Source organism: Eucalyptus grandis, chromosome 4 (assembly GCF_016545825.1).
Source record: "Eucalyptus grandis isolate ANBG69807.140 chromosome 4, ASM1654582v1, whole genome shotgun sequence".
Lineage (NCBI taxonomy): Eukaryota > Viridiplantae > Streptophyta > Magnoliopsida > Myrtales > Myrtaceae > Eucalyptus > Eucalyptus grandis.
The window spans coordinates 36570916-36597944 of record NC_052615.1 but is presented as its reverse complement, the minus strand read 5'-3'; the positions used below and the strand labels follow the sequence as shown (position 1 = coordinate 36597944).

The window sequence follows — 27029 nt, the reverse complement described above, 5'->3', positions numbered from 1 at the left end:
CCACGTGGCGGTCAAGAGCGGCCTGGAGATGAGCGGCCCACCTAGCCTCGTGCGAGGCTCGATTGGGATGGGCCTTGCACCGGGCCATTTTCGCCCTTTACTAAGCCATTTAAGCGTGTTGCAACTTGCAGGTCTAATTAAACCTTCTAGCTGCGTTTAGTGGTTTGTTAACGTTTTTCGGATAGGATAAACCTGAATATAATTAGATAAAAATGCCAGATATAAAATTCGGCGAAGGGGTGGGTTAAGCCCACATTGGATACAATAACTTGAAAATACAATTAACAATTTCCACGCATCAAGAAAACTTCACCTAAGGTGAGACTTACAATCCTTGGCGTATCTCTACAGCAGCATTCCACCACTACTGTGGCAGCCATCCACTGTGGCCGTCCCTCTCTCCGACATTTTTGAGGAACTTTGCTAGTGTCCTTGTTCACGGCTCACTTGGAAGGCTGGCTCACAACCTCATCCATGACTCCCTCTCTTTCAAATCCTCTCTTTGGTTGCATCAAACATATGATAAAATTATTTTTATAACTCGGATGAAATGTGGAGAATTTCAAATCACATTTTATCCTATCCTATCTCAATCTGAATCTAGGCGACCAAACATAGCATTTATGCTTTTGATCCCTCTCCATTTTATGCTCACAAATTCTTGGTTACTAATGGATCTTTCTTCTTTATAGGGAATTTTTCGGTGAAATTCAAGTTCAAAGATTCCGACAATCACAAGTGTGTACAAATTGAAGAAAACTGGTGAGCCATTGGGTAAGGGTTCTAATCCCGTAAGTAAAATTATCATCATGATGATGCTCAAATTAAGCTAGAAAATTTAACACAATAACTGTTGTTACTACACTAGCTTTAAAAAATGTATTGAGATATTTGCCAAACACATTTTAAAGCCGTCAATATCCCTTTTTTTTATAGCTTAAACCGTTGCATGAAAGCTTTTAATGATATGTGATTCTTGTTGGGTAAAGAAAGGGAGGTCTAAGGCCAAAAATGACATTAAACTTTATGTGCATCGGAAGTTCATCCACCTATAAAATAAAAAAAAAAGAATCTTTTGATTATTTCGCACAATAACTACCTACATTACATATGACGCGCCTCTTTCATAAAAACACAAGTTTATGTCACGTGATAATGTTGACATGATATAACCGACTAACTAACATTACTCTCACACGATGAATCTCATCCTGTTTAGCGTGTATTATGCATCTCGCTTTTGATCTGGTCATTCCGTCACATGCTGCAAGCATATGGCATAACGGTCGCATAAAAAGTACCCCATCCACTAGTTGGGGGTCGATCGCCGAAGAATCAAAAGGGTAGGGGGTGGATTGCAGTTGATCCGATAGTACAGGGGCTAATGTGCAATTATCCCTGAACCATATAAATTCATAAACCTCTTCGAACTTTCTTGCATCGTCTTCTTCGGTGCAAAGTAAACCTCTCGGAACCTGAATCTGCTCTCAAAATCTCGTCGGTGCCGGAGAAAGTTTCCCCGATCGATCGCCTCCTCCGCCGAGGAGCGCATGGATTCCGCCGTCGCGATCGCGGCGCTGTCGCTCGTGGTCGGAGCCGCGATCGCCCTCGTTTTCTTCGGCAATTACTTCCGCAAGCGAAGATCCGAGGTCGTGGCCATGGCCGAGGCGGACCTCCAGCCGCATCCCAAGAACCCGTCGCGGCCTCCGCCGCAGCCTGCCGCCAAGAAGGTCCACGCCAAGTCCCATGCTCACGGCGCCGATAAGGTACCACCCGCTCCTTTCGTTTCGCGGCTATTTCGGGAGGTTTTTCGGTTGTCGCTGCTGCAGGATGGAAATGGAGCGTTGGTGAAGGAGAGATTAGTGTTTAGGGAACTTGCATGTGCGTCGTGCTTTCTTTGTGCTTCGATCGGATGAAGATCGAATTGCTCTCACATGCAAAGAGTGGAAATTGAGAAACGATGACCTGATTGCGTGGTTTAAATCTAGTCAATTGGGCTGATTTGGGAGCTTTGGGTGACGAAAATGTCTTGTGAGCAGTATGACTGAGTCGTTCTGAATCGTCATTGGCTGGCTCTTTTCTGCTTATGGTAATGCTAGTGGTAAGAGAGGTTGGAGTGTAAAAAAAAAGTGAACCTGTCAATGATGGACCAACTTCGATGTTCTGATGCAGCAGTTTGAGTGTCCAGGCAATGTTCAAAGGAATGTTTGAGTTTTGCTCTCCTTTTGAAAAATTTTCGTCGTCTTTCTTTAGATAAGTTGCTAAACTTTTATTGTCAATGCAATATTAGCTTGTGTATTTTATTTGCTGGATAATTCTGGAATGTAGGATAAAAACAAGAGGCATCATCCTTTGGATCTGAATACTTTAAAAGGTCACGGGGATTCAGTCACAGGGCTATGTTTCGCTTCTGATGGACGAAGTTTGGCAACAGGTAAGATGAGGTTCCTTTCCCCGGAAGATATGATATCTATAAACACGGAAAATTATTTGGCAGTATGTGACCTCAAGGTTGAAGCATCATACTGTGGGTTGGTTTTCTCTTGAAATATTTGAATTTCTTTGCTTAGCATGGAAGTAGCATCTATATTTTATGTGTTGCACCTTACTAAATGAACGCTAATTAACAACTCTGATGTTATCTTCAGTGATTTTTACTGTTTCTTTATGCAAGAAAAATGGAATTTCTTGAAGTGCATGTAAGTGGATCTTAGTTGATGAAAGCTAGTTGAAAGGTGGTTATAAAAAATGAAACTAAGGTTTGAATCTCATTATCTCCCTGTGACCCAAGGAAACAAGTGGTCATTAAGTAGTGGTAAGAAGGGAGTCAATTAGAAGCTCTGGAATGCTACGTAAATGTTATTCCATTCATGATATTTGATGTTGAGGAAGTGCAACGAGCTTGGCAGATCGTAGACCATGAAATAACCTCAATCACCTAACCGTCATTCTTTAAAGAAGTAGAAATAATATGGGCTTTGCATTGCCTTGTTTCAGTTGATATGTTAGAAGAGCTCTCTGCCAGGGCCTTGCTGTGAAGAGAAGAGTGAGAGAAACATTATATTCTATTTGTGCCTTCTTACTGAATATAGCACTAGCTCTTTTGTTGATATATGAGAGGTCAACCTACAAAAGAGTGAAATGTATTGAGGAATTTGGTGCGGAAATCTTTAAGTATCCTTATTCATATGCTCATATTCCGTTAAATCAGTTGAGCCTAAAATGTAAAATTGGTTCTGTGTGCTTTATCTGAAAGTGCTGCTTTTAAGCAGGGTAAAAAATTGCATTCTGATACAAGTCATTCGGTAGACGTTCATTACTTTACTTGTGTGTAGGATGCTCTTTTTTGTTATAAACTCTGTCTCAAGTGGACAGAAAATGAAAGTACGAGCCCTTGAACTTTGAGATTTATCCTATGTTTTGCTTCGTGAAGGTGTAAGAGTACATCTAAATTTGTAAAGGAAAATGCAGAAGAAGGTGACTTGGATAATTAGTCCTCAATTAATGATGAATTTTTTTGTTCTGCTTTGCTGGAAAGAGAATGCACCATCCATCCTCAATTTATGTGGTATTCTTGTTTAGGATATCCTCGGTGGTTTAAACAGAATACTAGTGGTTGGCTTTGTTAACGTGACATATGATTCATACATCTCTTATTTTTACATGCAGCTTGTGCTGATGGTGTTGTGAGGGTGTTCAAGTTGGATGATGCTTCAAACAAAAGTTTCAAGTATGTCTCTCACACAAGCTCGGCGATTGATCACATTGTTTATTTTTTAACTTGACAACTCTCATCTGCAGATTTCTGAGGATTAACTTGCCTGCTGGAGGCCATCCAACTGCTGTTGCATTTGGTGATGATGTATCATCAGTAATTGTGGCATCTCAACATTTGTCTGGTTGTTCTCTGTACATGTATGGAGAAGAGAAGCCTACAAATTTGGACAGCAATAAGCAGCAGACTAAGCTACCTATGCCTGAAATCAAGTGGGAGCATCACAAAGTTCATGAGCAGAAAGCAATATTGACCCTTTCTGGGGCTGCTGCAAATTATGACAGCGGTGATGGGAGTACAATAATTGCATCTTGTTCAGAAGGTACGGAGTTTATCTCCAAAATGTGTCCTAAACTAGCTCAATCTTATGTTTGTTTAACACGAATTTCTTTTGAAATAGCCCAATGTTCATGCATCTAGTAAAGATAGTTGAGGTAGAATATTGAGATTGAGATTTCATAAGTTAAGGTGATTGGTGTGAGTTCAATTAGTTGATGTACTCCAACTGGCTGTGCAGAGAAACTGTATCATCTTCCCCCTAGTGTTGTTGCCTGCTTGTGAAGGAAATTGAAAACGACAAACTTTCTGGGCTTTGAATTGATGCAAAAACAATTTTTTATGCAAGCTAGTGTAGTTATTAATATTTCAATGCAAATTTTCCAGATATAACTCATATTTTCATAGTTTGATCAGTGATATGAAAAATAATTATGTCAGGTTACATGAAGGAATTGATATTGGAATATGAAACATTGTGCCTTTATTGTGGTCTCTATAGCACCCTTTTTGTCGTAATATATTTTTACATGGGATGAGTGCAACTGAATGCCTTCTAATCTTTCAGACTTCCTCTTGGAGGAAGTTGAAGCTGTATAAACAGTAGTCTTTGGGATAAATTGCCAGAGCTTGAATTTCATTTTTTTTCTGGCTAATTTTTGACTGGTTTCATGTTGCCTCTTTTCTGCTTCATCTATGTGGTCCTTTCTCCTCTCTTTTTCAACCTTCTATTGCCAAAGAGGCTGTCTGTGTTTCTAACATCTCTGAATTTTTTGGAAGGAGCTTCAAAATTCATACAACCACTAAATAGGTGTTGCATAATACTGTATTTGAGTTATAAGATGACTGCTAATTTCAGTCGTTACTATTAGCAGAATTATAAGAATGACCAGCAAATGTAGTTTCTTGTCGTTGCAGTGACTGTCTTGATGGAACATGACAATGGCCAGTCAGCATATTGTGTTAAAGCTGTAAAAACTTTTGTATTTTGCAGTAATCTTTTGCATCATGTCCAGGAACTGACATCATAATTTGGCATGCAAAAACTGGGAAGATTTTGGGGAATGTCGATACAAATCAATTGAAAAACACTATGTCTGCTATCTCACCCAATGGGCGATTTATTGCTGCTGCTGCTTTTACTGCTGATGTTAAGGTAAATCTTCCTTGATTCATTTTTCTGCTGAAATAGTGCTTCTTTTCAATGTTATATCTGGATTATGTCTGATAGTGGCTGCAGTCTATCAAATCGTTTTTAGTTTGGTGTCTAATAAGCATATTGTCCATGCAATGAATGATGTGCAATTATTTCATCTTCTACCGCTGTTTGATAGGAATATTTCTTATAAGCAAATTACAGACCTTCATTTTTTTACTGTATTTGAATTGAAATATCAAGCAACTTTGTTTTTATGAATAAATGTCAAAGTAGAAATCTCATAAAATATATTCATGTCTCGTTGATCTTATATCATATATATGAAGAAGACTGAAGAGCTACAATTTTGCAAATCAAAACCAATTTACAAGCATCTTTATGAAAAAATCACACCATGTTCATATTAATTTTTTTTTTAGAATATTCATTAATATGACAAAGATGAGATATTAACTCAAAAATTTATTTGGAACGAAACGGATCCTTGGGCTTAGCTATCAAAAGATGGCCCTCACCCAAAAGCCTCCTCACTGTCGATTGAAAGAACTTGAATATAGGGAGAGTAATTGCAAATGAGAACTTTGTGCTCACCCCACCTCTATCTACACTATTCAAAAAGTTTAATTCCCTCGGCCATTACTAGGAACTAGACAACATGGTATCTTCTTTATCTCAACAGAATTCCTAGTGTTCTTGTGTTTGGTGAACATGTGACTGAGAAACAGATTGAGGCTCAGGCCTTCATAAGAGTCTCTGTTTACAAGCACCACTCCACTTCTTTTGTTTGCTTCCTTTTTTGAAAAACTTGGATTCATTTTTTAAATTAGGCAGATAATCCGTCACTCTGTTGTGATACATGTGGCCATGCATGGGACAGTCTTATGCTTCTTGTTATGTTTACCCAGTGCATATGTTTTGGCAGGTCTGGGAGATTGTTTACTCAAAAGATGGTTCTGTGAAGGGAGTTACAAAAGTCATGCAGCTTAAGGGACACAAGGTCAATAACTTCATGAATGTTTTCCTACTTTGGTTATATTTGGCCAAGTGTCTTCTTCATTCAATTTTCTGTTTTATTCATGCTGCTGTGAATTAAGATGCATATCTTTTGCTTATAATCTTTGTGGAGAAATCCAAATTAAGCATAACTTGAGTACAGGAATGATAATTTTATTAGTGTCATGTCTTTTAGTAAGGAATAACCATGTTAGCATGTGTAGGGTGTGTAAATATTTATGTTGTGTGTTTTAAAACTGGACCCGACTGGCTGGCTACCTGTTTCAATGCCATTTCATTTTGTTGGGACCATGAATTGGTCAAAAACAGGTTTTGACTCAGTTTAAGCATTGAATCCAACGTGACTGGATTTGGCATCAAAAGAAATTCCATTGACCAGGCAGAGTTTTGTTCAACCTTTTTACCTTTAAACATGTAACTTGGGATGACAAAACCCTGAAAGCATATAATTTGCCATCCATATTGCCAAGGAACAAGAGAAACCACCTTGCCTGATCTATGTTGGTGGCTTCGATTTCTGATGGCATTATGTATAGCCATTGACCCTAAACAAGTCTCCTTTCAGATTTCTCCTTGCCTCTCAGATTGAGTTATCCATAGGATTTGATGAGCACAACATTCACATATCCCACCTTGGCTTGATGCTTAACAATTTCTTGAGCTATGCTCCATTCATGTTGGAATTGACATTTGTTTTAAACTCCCACAATATGCAAGCGATATCCAACTATAATTGTCTTGCACCTTTTTCTCTCTTTTTGATGATTTAGAGGTTTTGTTGAAGTTGTAGCATAGCAACAACTCCTGAAGCATCATTTCCTTCATAAAGAAAAACCTATGGTTGAAAGAAATTCCCACATTTAGAAGAATAGATTCATGTCAAAAGTCGAAAGAGTTAATATGGGTCAGGTTTAAGGTTTTTGACGGACAGGTTTGGCAAGGTATGAGAAATCCGTTTTCTTAGGAAGAGGTATTGGACTTCCCATTGTTTTAACTTTTCTTGTTTCAAAGTTTTCTTGGATTCAGATTTTATTATAGTTTTTCAGATAGCTATATTTTCTTGTTAAGACTCCTAATTTCCTGTGGTAATTGTGCTTTGTCATGATAATGTTTTAATACCTAAAGGACTTACTTTCATTTCTTAAATTCCTTTTTTCATATTCAGAGTGCAGTGACTTGGTTATGCTTCACTCCAAACTCAGAACAAATAGTTACAGCATCAAAGGATGGCTCTATAAGAATTTGGAACATCAACGGTATGTGCTATCCTATTCTGTTTAACTGCATATTTCTAAGGCTAGGTCAAATACATCCCCTGCTTTTTGGTTGCGGTGGGGTTGGGCAAGGCTGAAAAAGCACAAGGAAATGGAGATATCAAAGTTGCTTACTTGCTTTTTCTGCTTGTTGGATTGATTGCCTTTATTTATTTATTTATTTATTTGTAATTAGTATGCTGTAGTGGGGCAGAAGTGGCTCTCTCATGTCTCCTATGCATCCTGAATGGTATAGTGAGTTGATTCAATATTGAAGTATGGGTACATGCTCAAAGTTATAATTTGTGTACTGCACAAAGAATCAAAGGCTTTCTAGGCTTATCGTCAAAACATAACTAGCTGCAATTTATTAACAATTCTGGAAGGGGGTTTATACTGTATAGTCAGTGCTAGTCTCTCATTAGATTAAATTCACCTGTCACCAATTTCTATAGAAATTGAATGTTTCAGTTTGGGTTCAGGGACTCACAGAATGAAAAGGAGGGAAGAAATGGGCAGATTTTAGTCTACTATTTTTTTTAGTCTGAGCCTTCACAAGTGCAAATTACTAGCATATCCATATGTTAAAGAGCCTTTGGGGGAAAACAACTAATATAATATTTGAGGATAGAATTATGATGAACTGATGGAGTTTTACTTTTGTATTTTGCCTGGAGTCATTGAAGGTGATATTTCTCTAAGTTAACTTCTTATCTACTAAAGAGAGCATTTGTTGATTGAGAAATATGATATACACTAGGTATCGAGTTTCCTTGATATCTTTATTTCCTTTCGGTTAACTGAGATGCTAATAATATCTTGCAGGCTTTATCGCATTTCTTTGTTGTAGTATTTTTCAAATTCCTACTTCTTAGTTCTGAAATTTCTTTCTTTATTCCTTGAAGTTCGATACCACCTTGATGAGGATACGAAGACTTTAAAGGTGTTTCCAATCCCATTGCAAGATTCAAGTGGTACTACTTTACACTATGAGCGCCTCAGTCTATCCCCTGATGGAAAGATACTGGCAGCAACCCATGGTTCAATGTTGCAGTGGCTGTGCATTGAAACTGGAAAGGTTTTGGACACAGCTGAAAAAGCTCATGACGGTATGCCCCAGCCAGTAACGTTTCCATGAGGCTTTTCCCCATTTTTGATCTTCAATAAGTGATGCATGAAGTTTTATGGTACAGTTAAATGATTGATGTTGGTTCTCTAGATGCCAGAACTTCTTTATGTATGGCTTCACATTGTTGATGTATTTGTGAAGCAATTTTAAAATGTGGATGGAATGACAAGACTAGTCAATGGAATTAGTTGGAGATCACCACCATATTTTCACCGTAACCAACCCCATCCCCCCATTCTCCAAACAGAAAATGGAAAAATTTAAAGGCCACATAGTTTATTTTCTTGCTTACACATACGATTAATTATACTAAAAACCCTGTAATGTGAACTGATAGCATTATATTCTACTTTCTTCCGTTTTCATTGAGATTTGGATTGGAACATAGAAATATTGCAAGACTGCATGGGTAGTGTGATTGAAAATGAGATAGTTATTTGGGGCTTTAGCTTTAGCCCCTGTGCATTTTTCTCATCCGCCTTTTCCTTTTTATCACAAAAAATGAAAGAAATGAAAACTGTTACTTTACTCATGGCCCTGGAATCATAAAGGGCAATGGCAATCCTTTCTTCAAAATGATAAGACTAGTCAATTAATGATCATATTTCCCCTTCTAAGATTTTATATGCAGCAACCAATCTTTATTCTCTATTATCTTCAGTGGCTACTAATGGACTTAATCAGCATTCCTAGTTGAGTTTGACAGTTCTTCAGTGTGGCAATGTTTTGTAATTTCACTCACAATTATACCTAAATGCAGGTGACATCACTTGCATGTCCTGGGCACCACAGAGTATTCCAACAGGTAAAATTATATCGACGTCACTAAGCACTGTTCTTTATTGTGAATGGATCTGTGGAAACTGGAGCCTGCACTTCGCATGATGCAGCATTTTAAAAGTAATTTCACTTGTTAGAAAAGCACGTTGCCCCACCATACTGAGGCCTGCATGTGATGAGAGAGAGAGAGAGAGAGAGAGAGATGGAACAATCCATCCTTATCTTGACCAGAGCATAGAATTGCTTTAACTTTTCTTCAATTCTCTATGCATGGATAGAGATGCTTTTAGTCGCCTGTTTTTATTTTATTTTTATGAACTTCCTTGACCAGAGCATAGAATTGCTGCAACTTTTTCGCTGTTTTCTATCCATGCATATATCCCTGCACTTGCATATGCATGGATATGCTTATAATCGGCTCTTTCTTTTTCTTTATTTTTAAAATTCTCTCTCTCTCTCTCTCACAGGCGATAAAAAAGTTAATGTTTTGGCGACGGCCAGTGTTGATAAAAAAGTGAAGCTTTGGGCAGCCCCACCACTTCCCTCATAGATGAGTTAATACAGGAGGCTGAAATTCAGCATCAGAACAATGTGAAGCTTGCTCCTACGAATACGCTTTGCCATTTGAGATGCATTATGGGGTTCTAAATTATATCTGAGCCACTGTCACTCTTCACAAGAAAGCCTCAGAGTGTCCTATGGAACGTTCCAACACTGTCCATTCTGACAGCATCCGGACATACAGTTCATACTTCGACGTTGTTAGCCTTTCCTTAAAAAATTTTGCCGATAAACTTGGCCTAATGCAGAATCCAACAGGAAGAGTTTTCTGTATTCCTTCTGTTTATTTGTCTTCTCTTTGGAGGGATATTGAGAAGGTTGTTGTTGAGATGGTGGCTGAACTGCGAGGCGATGACCCAGTATAATCTATCTGAGCCGGACTGATCTGGACGGCTCAATCAAGTGCTTTTCCTTTTAATTTGCTTGCTTTTTGGGACAGGCTATTACACTTTCAAATTTGCTTGTGTGGCTGAAGCACCATATTCTACTAAGTTAGTCAGCCTCAGAGTGGGAGGACGAACCTATGCGGATGCGCATTGGCTAATCTGAACAATCATTCTGTAGAACACTAGAGTCTATATGCTTGACTGTATCGGTTAATTAATTCAAGCTGACCACGATATGTTGTTGCACATGTGATCGTCAAAACTGGTCGTTCTTCATGATGAGCCTAGTGTTGTAGAGAAGCGAACTTAATCCTAGGAAGAAAGAAATTTAGCAACATCATGGTTCCTAAGAGATCGAGTAAAGAATTGCATTTTCTTTCTACGGGATGTAAATTTCGAACGTGATGAAAGGTTGAAGAGAGATTGGACTGGTGAGCATTGGGATCGGGCACTTACTGGAGAATGTATTTGAGGTTAGGCCATGGAGTCGATGTAGACCTCCGAATAGATTGGGAGTTATAGATTAACAAGTTCATCTTTTCACGTGAAGTGAAGTGGATCGCAAGATTCTGAGCGCACTGGAGAGACCTGCCGCTCTGAAAGTACACAGTAGTTTATCCCAATCAAAGCACGTATCCATCAATTGACAGCAAAATGCGGAGATTTGCAAAGAAACAATACAACCCTGTCTTATTTAGAACGGGAACCTTGGTGAGAATTCAAAAGAAAACCTCTAAACATCGGTGCACGACCCACTGAAAATGCAAGGAGAAGCACCGTGCATACCCTTGAGGCATAAAAAAATGGTTAAGTCACTATTACAGATGATTACAGTCGACTCACATGACATGGCACGGACGGGGCAATGAAAAGTGAGAGAACGACCCTCGCGGAGATGAGGCTGGCAATTTGTTGAACTTTCGACCATGAGAATCATCACACGGCCTGATACCTGAGACTTTTCGGCTTCCAACTTTGAGATTGGAGAGGAGATACCCATGTCAGATCATGGCATCGGGTTGACGTTCCGGTGATGATGCTTCGTATTCAGGCAAAGTCTTGTACGATTCATGGATCCTCCTCAAAGTAGGGAACTTGGCCTGCAACGAAGAATACGGACTCAGCTAGGCTTCTCAAGCATCAAAAGTAAAGACAACATGCATGGATGCTCGATCCAGGAGTCCGGCACCAATGATGGGTTTCGAGAATCACAAAGCTCCGACATTAACCATTCCAATACAGAATGTGCATCATTCAAAAACCCTCATGCAGTGCCATACCATAGAGATGTCCCGGACTCGAGGTGCACCATGAATACATTTTCATATGTTTTTGCTCGCGAGACATATCTATAGTTACGATACGTGGCAGCAGGTTCGCATACGATGAACTGTGAATTGAGAAGTAAAGGGCCTCTCATCTGAAGATCTTAATACCCCTATTTGGTAATTGCAATGTGAAAGTTCCCCCAGCGAGACAACTATCCCCAAAAAACAAGATCTTCTAAAGAGGTGGCACCAACATACTTGTCCAACATTAAGCAGAATCGATCTGCCTTCGCTATCTTCATAAAAGAGAAGTATATATAACATATCTTAAAGGGGTGTTCACTTAGCTTTTGAAAACCAAGGAATTGTCCATGGAAACCGCACCATAATTGAGGCGGGAATTGTATATGATTTTCTCATTAAGTACTCGCAGAAAATTCTTCCTTGCAAGAGAATGCTTTCACTGATTCTTCCAAGATGCTTCGCTATTTGCAGGAAAGAATAATGCACATACCAATGGACCCAAGGTAGAAACAGACACCATAATAGCAAACTCAAAATGAACTGATCATGGAAAAAGAGACAGGGAAAGAACTTCACCATGTCGATCTGAAATCTCAAGGTAGCAATAGCTATTTGTGGGGCCAAAAACACATCAGCCTGCACAACGTACATCTCAGGTTGTTAATACTGCATTCACTGAAGGGTGATAAAGGAAAATCAGAAACATGGGATTCACGACATTTACAACATTTAAGTCCAGTCACTGCTTCAAAAAGAAGGGCTTTAGAACAAGGGATACACGTACAAATTATTCTAATCTTCTCATGCGTCATTTTGACGAGTTTACCCCGCTTGCATTTCATATGGGAATCCAAGTCCCAAATGCAAAAACAAAAAACGAATCAATTGTTGAGTTGAAGTGGGAAGAGGGAAATCAAGATGCAGTTCATGTATGAAGATGGCCCCCAGCACGAATGGCAAGCTAAGATTAACAATATCGAGTAAAAAATCATACTTCTAGCGGGACACACGAACTAATAGAATGGCAGGGCGGCAATTGCTAGCTACCTTGTCTCATTAGCACTTTTTGACAATTGACAATTACATTTACAAGTCCAATATACATGTTACGAAGTATATATGTTACGAAGTATATACACTGTGCTAATTGGTCAAACTAATGTCGTTTCATTTAGATACTTTTGAGTTCATTGCATTGGTGTAGAGATTAATAGACACAACAATCAAACAGAAAAGAGAGGAAAGATGAGATGTTAAGATTCAGAAGCAAACCAAGCACACTTCATCCCCAGTGGCATATCTGGTCGCAACATTTTCGAGCAACTTCTCGAGAGCTGTACATGGAGGAAACTGGTCTTATTCACAGCTAAGAAACATCTTCAACTTGGTATACAAGTATATGTTGCTAATATCCATTGATACTTTATTAGACTACAACACGATAGAAGATGCAAAGAAGATAGGTTCATGACCAGAATCATTATGAACATGTCTAGCCATTGAGTTTTTCTTCTCTTCCAGGAGCCGTGCCAAACTAGACGGTCCTACGTTTTCTTATTTCTCTTTCAGGTTGGATTTCAAAATTTCTGACCTGATAAGTATGCCTCGCCAATGTGAAAATCTCATTGCAATTATGTATGGTAAAAGTCATACGATATTCATGTTTAATTTGAAGCTGCTTTCCCTCATGATCTTGTGATTGTTTAGCCTCAAAGGAGTGCCTAGCATTCATTTTAGTTGGTGTTCAATAATGGCGGTCAAAGTACCGTTGTTTCTATATACAAAAACTACAAGACTCCCAATTTTTGGAATGAGGGTACGTGACAGAATTAAACAATGCCATCATTTAAACCGTGCTATATTCATTTTGTCAAAGGCTTGCTTCAACCATAGTAAACATAAGCAGAGAGACTGATAAGATTACTACAAGGAGAAGACAAGCCAAAGATGGGTGAGCCTCTACTGCTAATGTTGATGAACCAAAGGTATCTGTTATCATTGCCGTTGCTTATTCAATCAAGCGTCAAAAAAGTAATTTCTATGTTCTGTGAGCAACTCGAAAATCATGTTTTGGACCGTGTGCTCAAAATGTGCTTCATTCCTAACGGAAGGTGGACTCTGATTACGCCCAAGTGATTACTAATGCTTTGGTACAGGGGAACTACAAGCGTAGCCCAGTGTTCCTCAAGTTAAGAATTAACAGTCCTTGGACTTAGCATATGTTTTGAATCAAATGAATCATCTTATGCTTTCCTTGTTAGTTCCAGAGACCACTTTGTACAGTCCTAATGAGACTTTTACCTTGGAAACCTCTCTCTATTGCATATTGAGCCCATGATAGCCTCTCTTCAGGGCCAGCTTTCTCCTCAATGTACTTCTGCAGAAAAGAAAGAATGCATCTCACAGGCAGGACTATACCAGCACATTCAGCACATTCAGCATCTGAAGAGAAAGCATTACAAACAGGACTATACCAGCACATTCAGCATCTGAAGAGGCTGTATGCTCGAGCTGATTATACTTGCAGCCTGCCAAAACAAATGACAACGCCAGTTGTTTTTCTACTGAAAACACCCACCAAATTGAACCTAGACTCTGTTGTGAAGTGACAAAGCAGAGAGGATAGGGGAATGAAGAGCACTACAATGGAAGATCTCATCTAATCAGCTTTGATCATGCGTAATTCAGCAAAAACTCAGAAATTTCATGTAAATGATCATCAAAATCTGTGGGAAACTTCAGCTTTAAAGGAATGGAAAGTGCATAAAAAAAAGAAGAAAAAAAGAGACCTGGAGGTTGAGAGCTTTCAATCGACGATCATGAGGTAACAAAGCCTTCTGAGGATACTTTTCTTCCAAATACTGAACAAAGATAAGACGTGCTTTAGCAAAAAATCAAAATCGAAATGCACTCAAATTAATCAAACTGATCAAATCAAGCAAAAGGGCCATGAAACTATGCATTGAGTCGAAAAAGGAGCTAGGGAGCTTCTACTCAAGGCTCCTAAATGATGACCTCATACGTATTGGTATTTTAAGTTACGTGTCCATCCAACTCTTATTTATTGCAAACTCTGCTGCATAGCCTAAATAACACCCACCAGCAAAATTGCATAAGAATCTGAAACCACGAAATCTCCGTCGACTAACGCCGGAACCAAATGCATAGGATTTAACTTGTCAAATTCTGCAAAATCAAGCACACAACTTCGATCAGAGCTAGAGAATATTTCACTAGATTTCACAGACTTGAGGTAATCGTGCCAGCGGGTATTATGCATACAAAATCTTTCCATTGCCATTCCGAGGCGTACCTGCATAAATCTCGAGAACAATTTGATCTATGACTAAAAAGAAGGATCTGAAATTACCAGCAGTATATTGCTTTTCTTTCCTGAGATCCACTGCTTTATACTCATATGAGATCCCTACACACCAACCAAGAATAAAGTTAAAAAACATCACCCAAAGAAAGGTCTTTTTAACATCGTTTCAGGTGCAAACTTCAAGGGTTACTTTCAGATTGTAAGCTCAACATCTGGTTTATCATAATGCCAGAACCAGCGGAAAAAGAAAAGAGAAAGGAACTGGAAATTTGGACCTTTAAGATTCAGCGCGAAGCGCACGCGCCAAGAACAAGAACTCTGCCAATTGGAATACAAAACGAGCTTCGGGGGTTCCAATGACTCATCACCAGCTTTCTCCTGAAAAGGAACAGTGAACAGAAAACCCCAAGATCGAAGAGTTCATTTGCATTTCCAAAAGGGAGAGTGCTCTCAGGGGAAGATTTCGAGCGCAGATGCGAGACCTGATTGTGGGTGTCCATGAGATTGAGAGTGATGATCAAGGAGATGACGGTGAAGCAGAGCAGAGAGTTCTTGGCTTCAGGGTCTTGTCTTGCAGATGTATCCTCACTTCACACGATCATACGGAGGTCTAGTAATTGAGGATGGAGCGTTGACCCCTTAATTCCACGTCAAGCAATGGTCCATGCGGAGAACGGCGGGCTCGAGCTCAGCCAGAGACAGAGCAGAGGTGGCTCTGTTTTTAATGCGATTTGCCAGAGCTCGTGTTCTGTCCGATCTCCGAACTCGGGCATGAGCACAAAACAAGGCCCTGCAAATGATAAAATAAGATGCCTCTCCCAAAAAAGTACATATAAAAAAAATACCTTTTTGATCGCTTGATTGAGAGAGAGAGAGAATAAGATGATGAAGGTATTCAACTGCATGTCTTCATCAATTTTCAACCACACAATCTCATTTCCTAACTTTTAATTTCCTTAACTGAGGACTACTGCATATCTTAATCAATTTTCCATCACACAATCTCATTTCCTCACTTTTAAATTCCTTAATGTGATTAGTGATGACGTGGAATAATGATTACGACCACTATGTCAATAGTTATCAATTCAATTAATTAAATCAGTGCTTATGTGTCTGACCCAAAAAAAAAAGAAAGAAAGAAAAATAGCGCTTATGTGCACCTATCGTCAATATTGATTGAATCATAGTGTCTAAATGTCAATGACCTTTTTTTTTTTAATAATTTTTTTTGGTCTACAATATTGAAGTAACAAATCAAAGAGTGAAAAATCAAAATGGTCATGGTACATAATCTTTTATAAGTTAGTGTGAAGATAACACGTTAAGCAAAGTATTCAAAGTTGATTATTTGAAGATTTCTTCTAATTTGTTTTTTTATTCAATTTCCATGTGGATCAAATTGTTATATTTTATCTTTAACTTCCACTATAATTATAAGTGATGTTATCACTATTGAATTCTTTGTTTTCTATATAATATAAGAGTAGGAGGTCCTATTTTTCCAGGCCCCAATTTTCTATTTAATAAAGATGTCCACACTTAGTATTAGACATAAAAGACCACACTAATCGTGAAGGATGATAGCATATTAAAATTTTAAATTACATTTTTATCTAACTGCTTAAATTTTTTGAATAGTTGATAGATGTCCTTCAATTGCTCCACTAATGGACCCTTTCTCTAACAACAAAAATATGCCACCTATGGTTGATCACTAGGAATCGCCTACCAATGCAGGTTTTCCTCCTTTTTTTATGGTAGAATTGACTATGAAGTTTGCGCCTTTTGCAATGTCACTCGAGACTCTATCGACCATCTCTACTTTGCTTGTCCCTTCTCGACGACTATTATTTTTTTTTTCCTGGGCCGGTAGATGTAATCTTCCATGGTGTAATAGATCTTGGACGGAAAGTCTCCTTTGGGCTTTGAATTTTTTTGTTTGGTAAGGATTTTTTCCATTCCATTGCTTGGTTCTCTTTTGGGGCCATGTGCCATTTAATTTGGTAGAAAAGAAATAGTATCCTTTTCCGGGGTGAAGCACTTGTGGTTTCGACTTTGAAGAATCATAGTTGTTAAAGACAAAGTGTTGACCTTCAACAACGTGCCATACAACTTTCGAAACAGGCGTCTTCAACAAGGGTGGGGCTTTGACCCTTCTATATTTGTTGGCGGGCCTGGCCTTCCTCCTTAGTGGCACTGATTCCTTAAGACGTTTTGCTCTCCGTCTTCTGCTAGGGTGGGTCAATTGCTATTGTTCCTACCGAGTTTGTGGCCTCGCCTTTTTGCCGCCTCGTGCTGCCTTTGCTAACTGTTTTTTGTTTTGCTTTGGTGGCGGTTTCCTTTGTTTTGCCGGTCTGTTTCGGCTTCTTTGTTTTTTTGTTCCTTCTGGTTTTTTTACTTCAGCTCCCTTCCACTCATTTTGCTTTTGCACTTTGAGTGAAAGTTTTTGGCACCGGATTTTTGTATAGTTGGCTATAGCTTAATATATTCTTAACTTACCCCCCAAAAAAAAAAAAAACAAGAATATGCCTTGGATCTTTTGAGTTGAGCGTCAATAGTGCAATATAAGCTGATTGCAACTCCAATAACTGCCAAGCACCATCATTTAAACATGCTAATAAGCCCCACATTGATCCATCCCATTTTTGAAGCATTGTAGGCTTTCTTCATTTTCTTATTCTCACTCGTTCGGATCTCTCACTGGCGTTCAACATAGTTTGTCGACATATGCATGCTAGTGAAGAAAAAGAAAAAAAGATGGGAAAATCTATTTAGCGATATATTCGTCATACTTTACACATTAGGCCTTATATTTTGTCTTGTAGTTCTCTACATTTATTTGGCTTTATCGATGTGAATTGGGTTGGGTGAAAACTCATTAAACGTTCTATCACAAGTTATTCTACTTTTCTTGACTCAAATTGTATTTCATGGTGTGCTAAGAAATAACTTATTGTGACCCATTCCGTAGCTAAGCTGAATCTAAATCTTGCTTTTGAAGCTACTGGACATGCTTGTATTTCATACATATTGTGTGACATTAGGATCTACTAAAGTCAACTTTCGATACTTCTCTCAGACAACACATTAGCATTACATTTCACAACTAATCAAGCTTTTCATGCTTGGACAAAGCACATTGAGATAGATTATTATTTCGTTTGGGAAAAGGTTGTTCTCCGTTCTGAGCTTGATTTGTTTCATCTTCCCCACAAGTTGCTGTTATTTTTACCAAATCAAACTCGGTCTTTGGCTCTATCCATTGACCGAGCCAACCAGTTTGAAGAGGGGTATTTAAGTAACACATTGAAAATCTGAAAATCACAATGATTATGGTGCAGAATTTTCTACAAATCAACAAAAAGATGACATATCAAGCAAAGAATCCGCGAGTTGAATATTTGGAATTTTTTCTGATTTGTTTTTTTATTCACTTTTATGTAGATCAAATTGTTATCTTTTATCAATAAAAAGTATGCCTTAACGACTCAATTATTTCTTCTCTATAGATAACACAAAGGACAGATTAGCTCACTATGAAATGTCTTGCATGTTTGAGGAATCGGTTGAGTCTGACAACAAATTATATTCGTGAATAGATACAGTATATTTTGACAAAAAAAAAAAAAGATACTGTATTAAATTCGTATATGAAACATCTTTTGTGGCGTTAATATGTAATCAACCAACATAAATAGATATCGTATAAAATTAGAAATCCGAGTCCTCTCATCACCAAATCTTTTCTCGTCTTCTCTTCTGGTCAGAATTCAGTCACCAGTAACTAGAATCCCCAAATTCAGCAAATCTTCAAAATGTCTTCCAAGATTAGAAATTTATACTGCTTCAAAGGTCAAGCTATAATTAACATGGAACAGAAACATTTGCAGAGAAATATAAAAGCGAAAAGAGGGAGAAAGGGAGTCTGAAGCCATGGAGAGCCTGCTTTCATGGCTCTTTGCCTTTCTTCTTCTTTTTTTTGTTCTCTGCTTGGTCGGCTATCAGGTAATTTTGACTCTTTCTTTGATTATCTTTTACGACTCTTGCTTTTATTTTTCTCCTTGAAAAATCAGCAATAATATATAAAAAAATATTCTTATAATTTCAATCGTTTTCATCGCTTGGAAAAATGGATTATTCGTGGTTATTAGTCAGACATGGTTTGGGTGAACACTTGACTGTCATTTCCTGGCATAATGCTGATGGAAGATTAATTAAATGTTAATTTTGGAAATGAGTGATGTATTCTGCATCTGAACAGGCTAATTGATTATGAGCATTGGAAAGTGATTTGAACAGAGAACAAGAGAACAACATAGGTTCAAATGTCTCATGGTTTGGTTTTAAGAGCATGCTTTTGTTGCAGATCGTTTGCTTGACCGACTTGGAACTCGATTACGTCAACCAATATGATGCAGCGGTTCGGATCAACAAGGTCTTCTTGCCCGAGTTTGTGTCCCAAGGAGTCTTGTGCTTCGTTTATCTTGTGACAGGCCGCTGGTTTATGTTCTTGCTGTCTCTTCCATACCTAGGTTACAACATCAGATTGTGAGTCTCCCTTGATCTTCGTCTCTGTTTCATTTGACATGGAAGTTCTCAAAATGATTAAATCTGATCAAAGAACATACCTCCACTGGTGTTTTTTTTACAGATCCTTCGTTAAAGAAAAAAAAAATCAATGTTACTGTCCAAATTGTTCATCTTCTTTAGGTTTTTGTTCATTGAGTGCAATCCTTGTAGCTTATATACTTTTGTATGAGAGTAGCTCATTTGACTAGCCCGTTGCAGGTGGAAGCAGAACCGGCACTTGATCGATGTGACAGAGATATATAATAACCTAAAACAGGAAAAGGATCGACGGCTTTTCAAGCTCTTCCATCTTATTATACTAGTGGTCATTGCCTTATTCTGGTACTACGGGCAGCGTTTTGTTCACCCAAAAAACTTAGCAACTCATATGAGCTTTCGAAATGTTTTGATCGAATTCATTCTTTTTCGTTATGTGCTTAGGATAATCTGGAGCAACGCAGATAATTTCGATTGATCTGGCGCGACGAGACATGCCCATGTAAGTCGCTAATCCTCTTGTTTTCTTTTAAGCTGAAGAAAGATAATATACTTCTACGGACGAGTCTGGGCAGCGATCTTAAAGTATGTTGTCCTGATGATCATCTGCTGTTGTGACAGCAGTCTCCTGATGGCCATGCCCATCGAATGCTGGCTTTGGCCTCGATCAAAGGAGAAGGGATGCCGTTTCTCTAGAGACATGCCCGTGGCCTCGAGAATTACTGGTGATGTTCAATGCATATTGCCAGCGGCTTCTCAGGTTCTTCGAGCGTCGGCTAAGGGAAGTGGATTGGCGGGGCAAAGGGATGCTTCTCGGCTGCAGCCATCGATTTTCAAGATGTTACAACATGCAAATTTACAGCTTTGCATAGCCTGTTTTGGATGTATGTTTTTTTGCCTCCCGAAATAGATTGTTAAATTGGTTTGAATACATCAACATCTCAAAGCCTTCCAGCTAATTCAACGTATAGTTAAGCAGCGTCACGATTTAGGGTCCAACTTACATTTTGGACCCAGGATTTTTCGGGCTATTGCAAAATGCTGCAAACCAACCCCCCCAAAAACCCAAAAACCCAAAAACACCCGCGGGAGGTCTTTTTTGCAATTCTCCCCTGGATACTTTTAAATTCGTGTTGATTCGCTCCTCAATTTGATAGAATGTCTCTAGTTATACATAACGCCATGGTTGACGGTGAAAAATTAATTATGAAAATCATCCATGCATTTACATATGCTATAATGTATGCTTCATAAAATTTTGATATAATAGTCTACCACTGACATAATCTTTGATGCATCCATGTCTATGAGTTATGTGAGAACTGTTAATTAACATAGTCAATGTTTCGGTGTCATACAGATATGCAAATATTACTTTGTACCATGTTGTTAATTCTAAAAGTATTCAAAAAGTCCTAAACCTTAATTGTGTCATGTAATAAAGTCCTTCACCTGTCAACTTTGGGCAATCTAAGTCACTCAAGCAATTTGGAAAAATAAAAAGAAGTCTCTCGAGCAAAAAATTTCTATGAGTTATTTGTAAAGTCTACGGCGTAATCGAGAAGTGGTGACTATAGGATTGTGATAGCACATTTTTGAAAAAGACTTGAATTGAAAGGTGCCTTGTACTTTCAGTTCTATAAGAACCATAAGTACTAATATTTATAGCGAATGTGCAATTAAATCCTAAAAAAAATCAAATTAGTGTAATTAAATTTATTTGAGTCCATATGTTAACTCCAACTAATTTGGCCTTGAAATTATGCATCAAAGCGCCCTCAAAATTTATGTCTAACCTGTGTTTGCTTATCCCTTGAGAAAAAGCTTGTGATTTTGATGGTGATACTCGGAGAGAGAGAGAGAGAATGTGTTCTGGTTGTTTTAAAGAGTGCTTTAAAGCATAGAGTCAAATGTTTATACTTGTAGATAGGGATGATTTTCTATAGGGTGGTAGGTTCTTCACCTTGAACATATCCTGTTATGGTTGTTTCCTAGTTTTTGATCCAAGAACTGACCCTGTTGATCATAGAATCAAATCGGCTAGTTCCAAGGTTAACTAGAGAACCCGTTAGGTTTTTTGTTTTTTTCCTTTTGTTATGTAACTGAGATAAATATGTCAAATATATTCAATTTCAATGAATAACCTTTATATTAAAAAAGAGAGTAAAAGAACTTACTTAGAGTTAGAAGTAAACCGTTCAAAATCAGTTCGATTCGAGGCTATTGGTTCTAAGTTTCATGTTTCAAGTTCTCAGGTAGAACTAGTTGATTCAAAGTATAGAACTTGAAACTGAACCGGTCAAAGCTAGGTCCCAATTTTCCGAATTAGGACCTGAATTGGGTTAATTCCTGGGTTGAACCGGCCCCATTGTTCAACCCTACTTGCGGAGTAGGCTGTAGTCCCCCGTAGAGATATAAAATTTCATATGTAAACGGTGTTGACTGTTTGAAAGATTGCACTAGGGTATTTCATCCTTTATATTGAGTTGTTCAAATTAGGAGAGTGAATTAGGTCGAGGTGGAAAAACGGAATCATTATTAATTGTTTAGCGCAATCTTTTTTGTTTCTTACACTCTTTACAATTATGTCGGTAAAAAAAAAAAAAACTTTTTTGGCATTGAATATCACGTTTATAAATCATTGTTTCATCATATTCGCTATTTTGCACTTAAACACGAAAAAGTTTAAAATTCCAGCAATATCCCTTTCACTTCCTTCTCGATTATTAAGTTCAGTCCATTTCAATTGAACTTTATATCTAAAAGCAAAAAGATCATCGTTTAAACTCTCATGGAGTCGCATGCTTCCATGGACGAGTTTCATTTCTAGTTTATGGAGAAAGTGAACGATTTTTTGACATTGTATCAAGTCTGTCAACAAGTAGCCTAGTAGGATCAACTTTGAATGTGCAAATTGTAATTACATGATTGGCAAATTCTACATATTCTCGAAAGAGCATGAGCTTATTTTACTTTTTCTTTTTTCCTCCCAAAATAACATTTTATTCATTTTCACAAAAATACAATAGAGAAACATCATAGTCCAACCTAAAAGAAAAAGAAAAATCCCAAACAACTTCGAAATAAAACAAGTTCCAAATAACAAAATGAATCATTAGAACCAGATTAGAGGGTTACACGCTCAAAAAGCAAATAGATGACTTCTTAAAATCAAAATCGACAGTCGATTACTGAATCTGTCTTTAATAATAAGCACACACTAAGATTTTCAATTGTTGACATGACTTTGCTTTTTGATGGTGCATGCCTAGGTTTGACATCCATCCCCAAACCATTGTCGTGCATAGTAATAAGATTGAACGAACATAGTTTTGACACCTATGAAAGCAATATCTTCACAAAGCTCAATCAATTTCCTTCAAAGTTGGACTTGTACACCAACAAAAGCCATGGGAAGTGAAATTCCAAAATCATAAATGCAAAATTCCAAAATCTAGACTAGATCGGGGTAAAAATCTCCCCAAAATGGAAGAGAAAAGCTTCTAGATTTAATTAAATCAGAAAGGAAAAGCTCCACAAAACAGGAGAAAATTGAGAAAAAGAAAACAGAGATCTAAATTAATCAAAGAAAAAGAAAAGGGAGGGAGAGATTTAGCTTAAATCCTTCCCTCCATGGTGATTGAAGAAGACAATTATGTGAAAATGACAAGGAAAGGAGAGAAACCTAGGAACGAGCAAAGCAATGCTTATTTTACTTCCTTATGTGGCTAGTTCTGCTTGTGCCTATTAGTATTTGGTCCCCAACTTAGTAAACGTGTTATGAAAAACTCTGATAGGTTTCACATTCTCTAATAGTATTTTCTAATGTTGTACCGAGTATAAGATCAAAATCATCAAATTTAGATTATAAAGGATTATTACTGACTACGAGTGCTTAGAAATCATTTTATGGGGACTAAATGATGCGGGCAAAGAGAGATTCAATTTGGCTCTATAAATTTATTCCTATTTCAATTAAATATCTTTTTAGACACTTGACTGAAGTTACGTCATGTGACCCGATACGACTTAATGAATTTAAATGATGAGCAAAGTTGTCATAAATTGTTAATAAGCATATAAATAAAATCAAAGTCATATAATCAATTATCGACAGAAGAAACTATGATGTTTCGGGCAATCACACATGTTCATCACAAGAGAATTATAATTAAGACACCCCGGGCATATTTAAACACTTCCAGGCGATTTCTCGTGCATGGACTTTATTTGGTATGTCTGTTGTGACCGCTGGTTTCTTGGTCACAGCTAGTTAAAAGCTAAAACTCCATTAACGTGTGTTTGCAGAGGGTAGAATCTTCTCACATGACATAAAATTTTCATGAGATTGATCTCTAGGGTCTATTATCACATTTGTCAGAAGTCATGATTTTGAATTTTGACTTATTGGATTACTCTAATGGCTTAAAATTTTTTCAGACCATCTCGCTATCTGATAGCACTAGTGATGAAAGGGAGCTTTCTTGAAGTTACAGATTTCTTTGACCCAAAAAAAAGAGAAGAAGTTAGATTTCTAAAAGCATTAGAGGCTTACTAGAGGGGGGGACATGATGAAGTCATGGGGCAGAATTTGAAATGGGTGTGAATCATAAAGCGCAAAATGGTAGTTTTCCCAGAGAGAGAGAGAGAGAGAGAGAGAGAAGGGGAAAAGTACAACCAAAGAAAAGAAAAACACACATAGGTTAGACTTTTGCACTTCAGGTGGAACAGGTCTTTGTAGAGAGAGAAAGAGCGAGGAGAGAGAGAGAGAGAGAGCAAACCCTCGAGTCCCCCAAATGTCAGGCCTGGAGGAGGAGGAGAAGAAGCTGAAGACCCCCCAACGCTCTGCTCCCCCACTCTCGAATCCTCACTTCCTCTCTGCAATTCGCTGATCAAAATCCAATCTTTACTCTCTTTCTCTCTCTAAAAATCTCTCCTTTCTGCTCTTCCCCTTTTTCTCGAGAATGAATCCGAACAAGGTAGAAGACGACCTTTTCCACCACCACCGCAACCACCCCCACCACCACCACCACCACCACCACCACGACGGCCTGGCCGCCCCGCCGCCGCCGCCGCCGCTCTTGCCCCAATCTCAGGCGCCCATCCCCCACCCCGATCCCCCGACGAACCCACCTTCTCGATGGTCCTCTTCCGCACCTCCGACTCCGAGTCCCCCTCCCCGTCCTCCGACAACGAGGACTCCGTCTCCCAGCCCTCCTCCTCCTCCGCCGCCGCGGCCGCCGCTGCCGTACCCGCCCAAGGAGGCGGCGGCGGGGGGGACAAGAATTCCCACCATGCCCTCGCGTACATTAGCCCCGACCCCCACATCTCGTCCCAATTCTACACCTTCAACGCGAATTCCCACTCCCTCATGATCCAGTGCATCCTCGAGCAACGCCTGGCGACCCCCGCCGAGATTCGGGCCGCCACGCCCTGCTCCGTCCTCAAGTCCTGGCGCGCGGTGTGGAAGGACCGGAACGAGGACACGGCCTACCTCACCGCGTGGAAGCGCATCCAGGAGAAGCTCGCCGCCCACGTCGACCCCGGCACCGGTAATAAGTTCTTGTACTTCAAGAATAATTCCCAGCAGTTTGTTTCGCATATCGATCAGTGGCAGGATATTGTTATGAGTTTCCATGGGGATGCTGATTTGAAACATTTGGGGCTGAAGGAGACCATAGAGAGGATTAAGCAGGTGTGGACGGTAGGTGCCAAATTTTATGGGATCCCCGAGAGTTATATTAGGGTTTGTGTTGCGGCATGCCTGGTGTGTAATAGTTCGTCGCCTGGGTCGGCAATTAGGAGCAAGCGTCGTAGGTTTGAGTATACAGAGTCGTTTGATGTGCCTGCGAAGGAAGTGCCCAGTAGGTTGCAGCAGCTGGCAAAGAAGCATAAGGTTGTGCTTTGCATTAGGCAGAAGTATATTAGGTATAAGCCGTTCATGGCTGAAGTAAAGGATTATGCTTGTCACAGGGCAGGGGAGCCTGCGACGAAGAGGTCGAGGATGTTGAAGAGGGAGCCTTATGTGTCGAAAAGATGTGGGTGCGGTTTTCGTATTAGGGCAATTGTTCCCATTACAAATTATAATGAGAAGGATAAGACTTTTGTGTATCAGGAGGAGGGTGTGGCGGTGTTTAAGTTGTATGCAGTGCATTCGGGCCATGAACCGGGGCCATTGGATGGAAACGCAAGGATCATGCACCGTGTTGTTGGGCACAAGAATGGGCTTTTAATGGATCAGGACACTGTTTATGGGGTGAGTGAGGAGATGGAGACTGATGGGTATGGGTTGACTGGGAAGGATGATGGAGATTTGCAGCATTCAGTTTTGCAGCAGTTACAGGAACTCAAAAACGAGCTTGGTTTGTTGGAAGGAAGAATTTATAAACTGCCTCAAGGGGTATTGGGCTTGGTGTCTCATGAACTGTTTGATATTGCCAATAGAGTTAAAAGAATAGGCGAAGAAGGACAAAAGTCTGTTGGTATAATTTCAGGCAAGCAGCATTCAGATGATGTGCTGGTGTGTGACAATGACATGGCTCACTGGGGTGATCCTCACTCTGAACAATTATATGGGGTTGTAAAGGACACAGAATTGATGGATGATGACGAAGACAGTTTTGGGCGGACTCTTGGGGATGTTGTCTCTTGGGAGCAGATAAGGACGGATTGTGCTAGTCAAAAGGATCTGATGGCTGAGCCTTGTAAGCCTGAGAAGTGGTTGGAGTGCAGTGACTTCGATGATAAGAGCATTCTTGATTGTGAAGATACCAAACTAGGTAAGCCCATAAGACATGATGAAGGGATTGTTGGAGATGAAAGCCTTGTTGGTATACAGGTTGATAGCTTTTACCAAGAAAATGCTAAATGGTATGATTCTCCTTGTGGGTTGGACTCTGGTGCTGATTGTGGAGATAGTGGATTTAGGCATGAAGAGATTGTGTAGCATCCTGGAGTGGTGCATGAATCCCGTCTAACTTAGTTTTGGGACAATTATTTGCCTATTCATCCCTTCTCAAAGTTGGAAGTGGTTTGTAAATTTCTGTATACACAACATTGGGGACTTTCACATGCTTTTAGGTGACTTGCTGCTTGTGTCTCTAATTAGTCCTGTAAAGTAGAGCCAAATTGGGTTCCTATGCACATACCCTTTGTAATTACTTATTAACTCTTTCGCTTTCTCTTCTAGTCGGTTTCTTCCAATACTAAACATGAGTGACTCTGTCTTTTAAATTGGAAATGTTGTACCTGTTATATGTGTCATGACTGCTTTCAAGCTCTTCTGGTATTCTGTCAATCTCTCTTCTTTTGCCTGTTATACTTTTCCCTTTGTGTTGCTTATGTCCTATGACCCAGAAGGGAACGTTTGTCTCATCTGCTGGTCATCTAGTTATTGTTGGACAGTGACATATGATTCTGGATCCTAACCGCTACTAGTCTTTGGTCATGTTGTAACTATTTGGGTACCTTTTTTAGGCATTGTGCAAAAGAAGTTTATGTGATGAGATTC

At 39.0% G+C, this 27029-nt stretch overlaps 3 protein-coding genes across 3 annotated transcripts; 2 read left to right on the top strand and 1 right to left on the bottom strand.

Moving 5' to 3' along the window:
• Positions 1–1438: 1438 nt before the first annotated feature.
• Positions 1439–10390, top strand: LOC104442240 (transducin beta-like protein 2). The gene is made up of 10 exons (XM_010055593.3): positions 1439–1766; positions 2329–2434; positions 3670–3730; positions 3802–4097; positions 5068–5207; positions 6133–6207; positions 7390–7480; positions 8383–8586; positions 9367–9411; positions 9854–10390. The coding sequence occupies exons 1-10, from the start codon at positions 1551–1553 to the stop codon at positions 9934–9936; spliced, it is 1317 nt and encodes a 438-aa protein (XP_010053895.2). The 5' UTR covers positions 1439–1550; the 3' UTR covers positions 9937–10390.
• Positions 10391–10946: 556 nt separating this feature from the next.
• Positions 10947–15889, bottom strand: LOC104442239 (glutathione S-transferase 2). The gene is made up of 11 exons (XM_010055592.3): positions 15796–15889; positions 15433–15740; positions 15226–15328; positions 14996–15052; positions 14726–14811; positions 14415–14486; positions 14100–14153; positions 13927–14002; positions 12898–12959; positions 12202–12261; positions 10947–11433 (listed from the first exon to the last, which is right to left on the bottom strand). Exons 2-11 carry the CDS (start codon positions 15448–15450, stop codon positions 11335–11337), a joined length of 687 nt encoding a protein of 228 aa, XP_010053894.2. The 5' UTR covers positions 15451–15740; positions 15796–15889; the 3' UTR covers positions 10947–11334.
• Positions 15890–24177: 8288 nt separating this feature from the next.
• On the top strand, positions 24178–26816 carry LOC104442238. Its single transcript, XM_010055591.3, has one exon. It carries the CDS (start codon positions 24660–24662, stop codon positions 26463–26465), a length of 1806 nt encoding a protein of 601 aa, XP_010053893.2. The 5' UTR covers positions 24178–24659; the 3' UTR covers positions 26466–26816.
• Positions 26817–27029: the final 213 nt, after the last annotated feature.

What these genes read in the sequence shown, in the direction of transcription:
- LOC104442239 (XM_010055592.3), bottom strand. An exon ending in CTGGGGATGAAGTGTGCTTG is followed by an intron (nt 12,262 to 12,897) that starts GTTTGCTTCTGA and finishes TACGTTGTGCAG; the next exon opens with GCTGATGTGTTTTTGGCCCC. An exon ending in TGAGATTTCAGATCGACATG is followed by an intron (nt 11,434 to 12,201) that starts GTGAAGTTCTTT and finishes TCTTCGTTGCAG; the next exon opens with GCCAAGTTCCCTACTTTGAG.
- LOC104442240 (XM_010055593.3), top strand. Translation starts at nt 1,551, where the DNA reads ATGGATTCCGCCGTCGCGATCGCGGCGCTGTCGCTCGTGGTCGGAGCC. An exon ending in AATTGCATCTTGTTCAGAAG is followed by an intron (nt 4,098 to 5,067) that starts GTACGGAGTTTA and finishes CATCATGTCCAG; the next exon opens with GAACTGACATCATAATTTGG. An exon ending in CTTTTACTGCTGATGTTAAG is followed by an intron (nt 5,208 to 6,132) that starts GTAAATCTTCCT and finishes ATGTTTTGGCAG; the next exon opens with GTCTGGGAGATTGTTTACTC.
- LOC104442238 (XM_010055591.3), top strand. Translation starts at nt 24,660, where the DNA reads ATGGTCCTCTTCCGCACCTCCGACTCCGAGTCCCCCTCCCCGTCCTCC.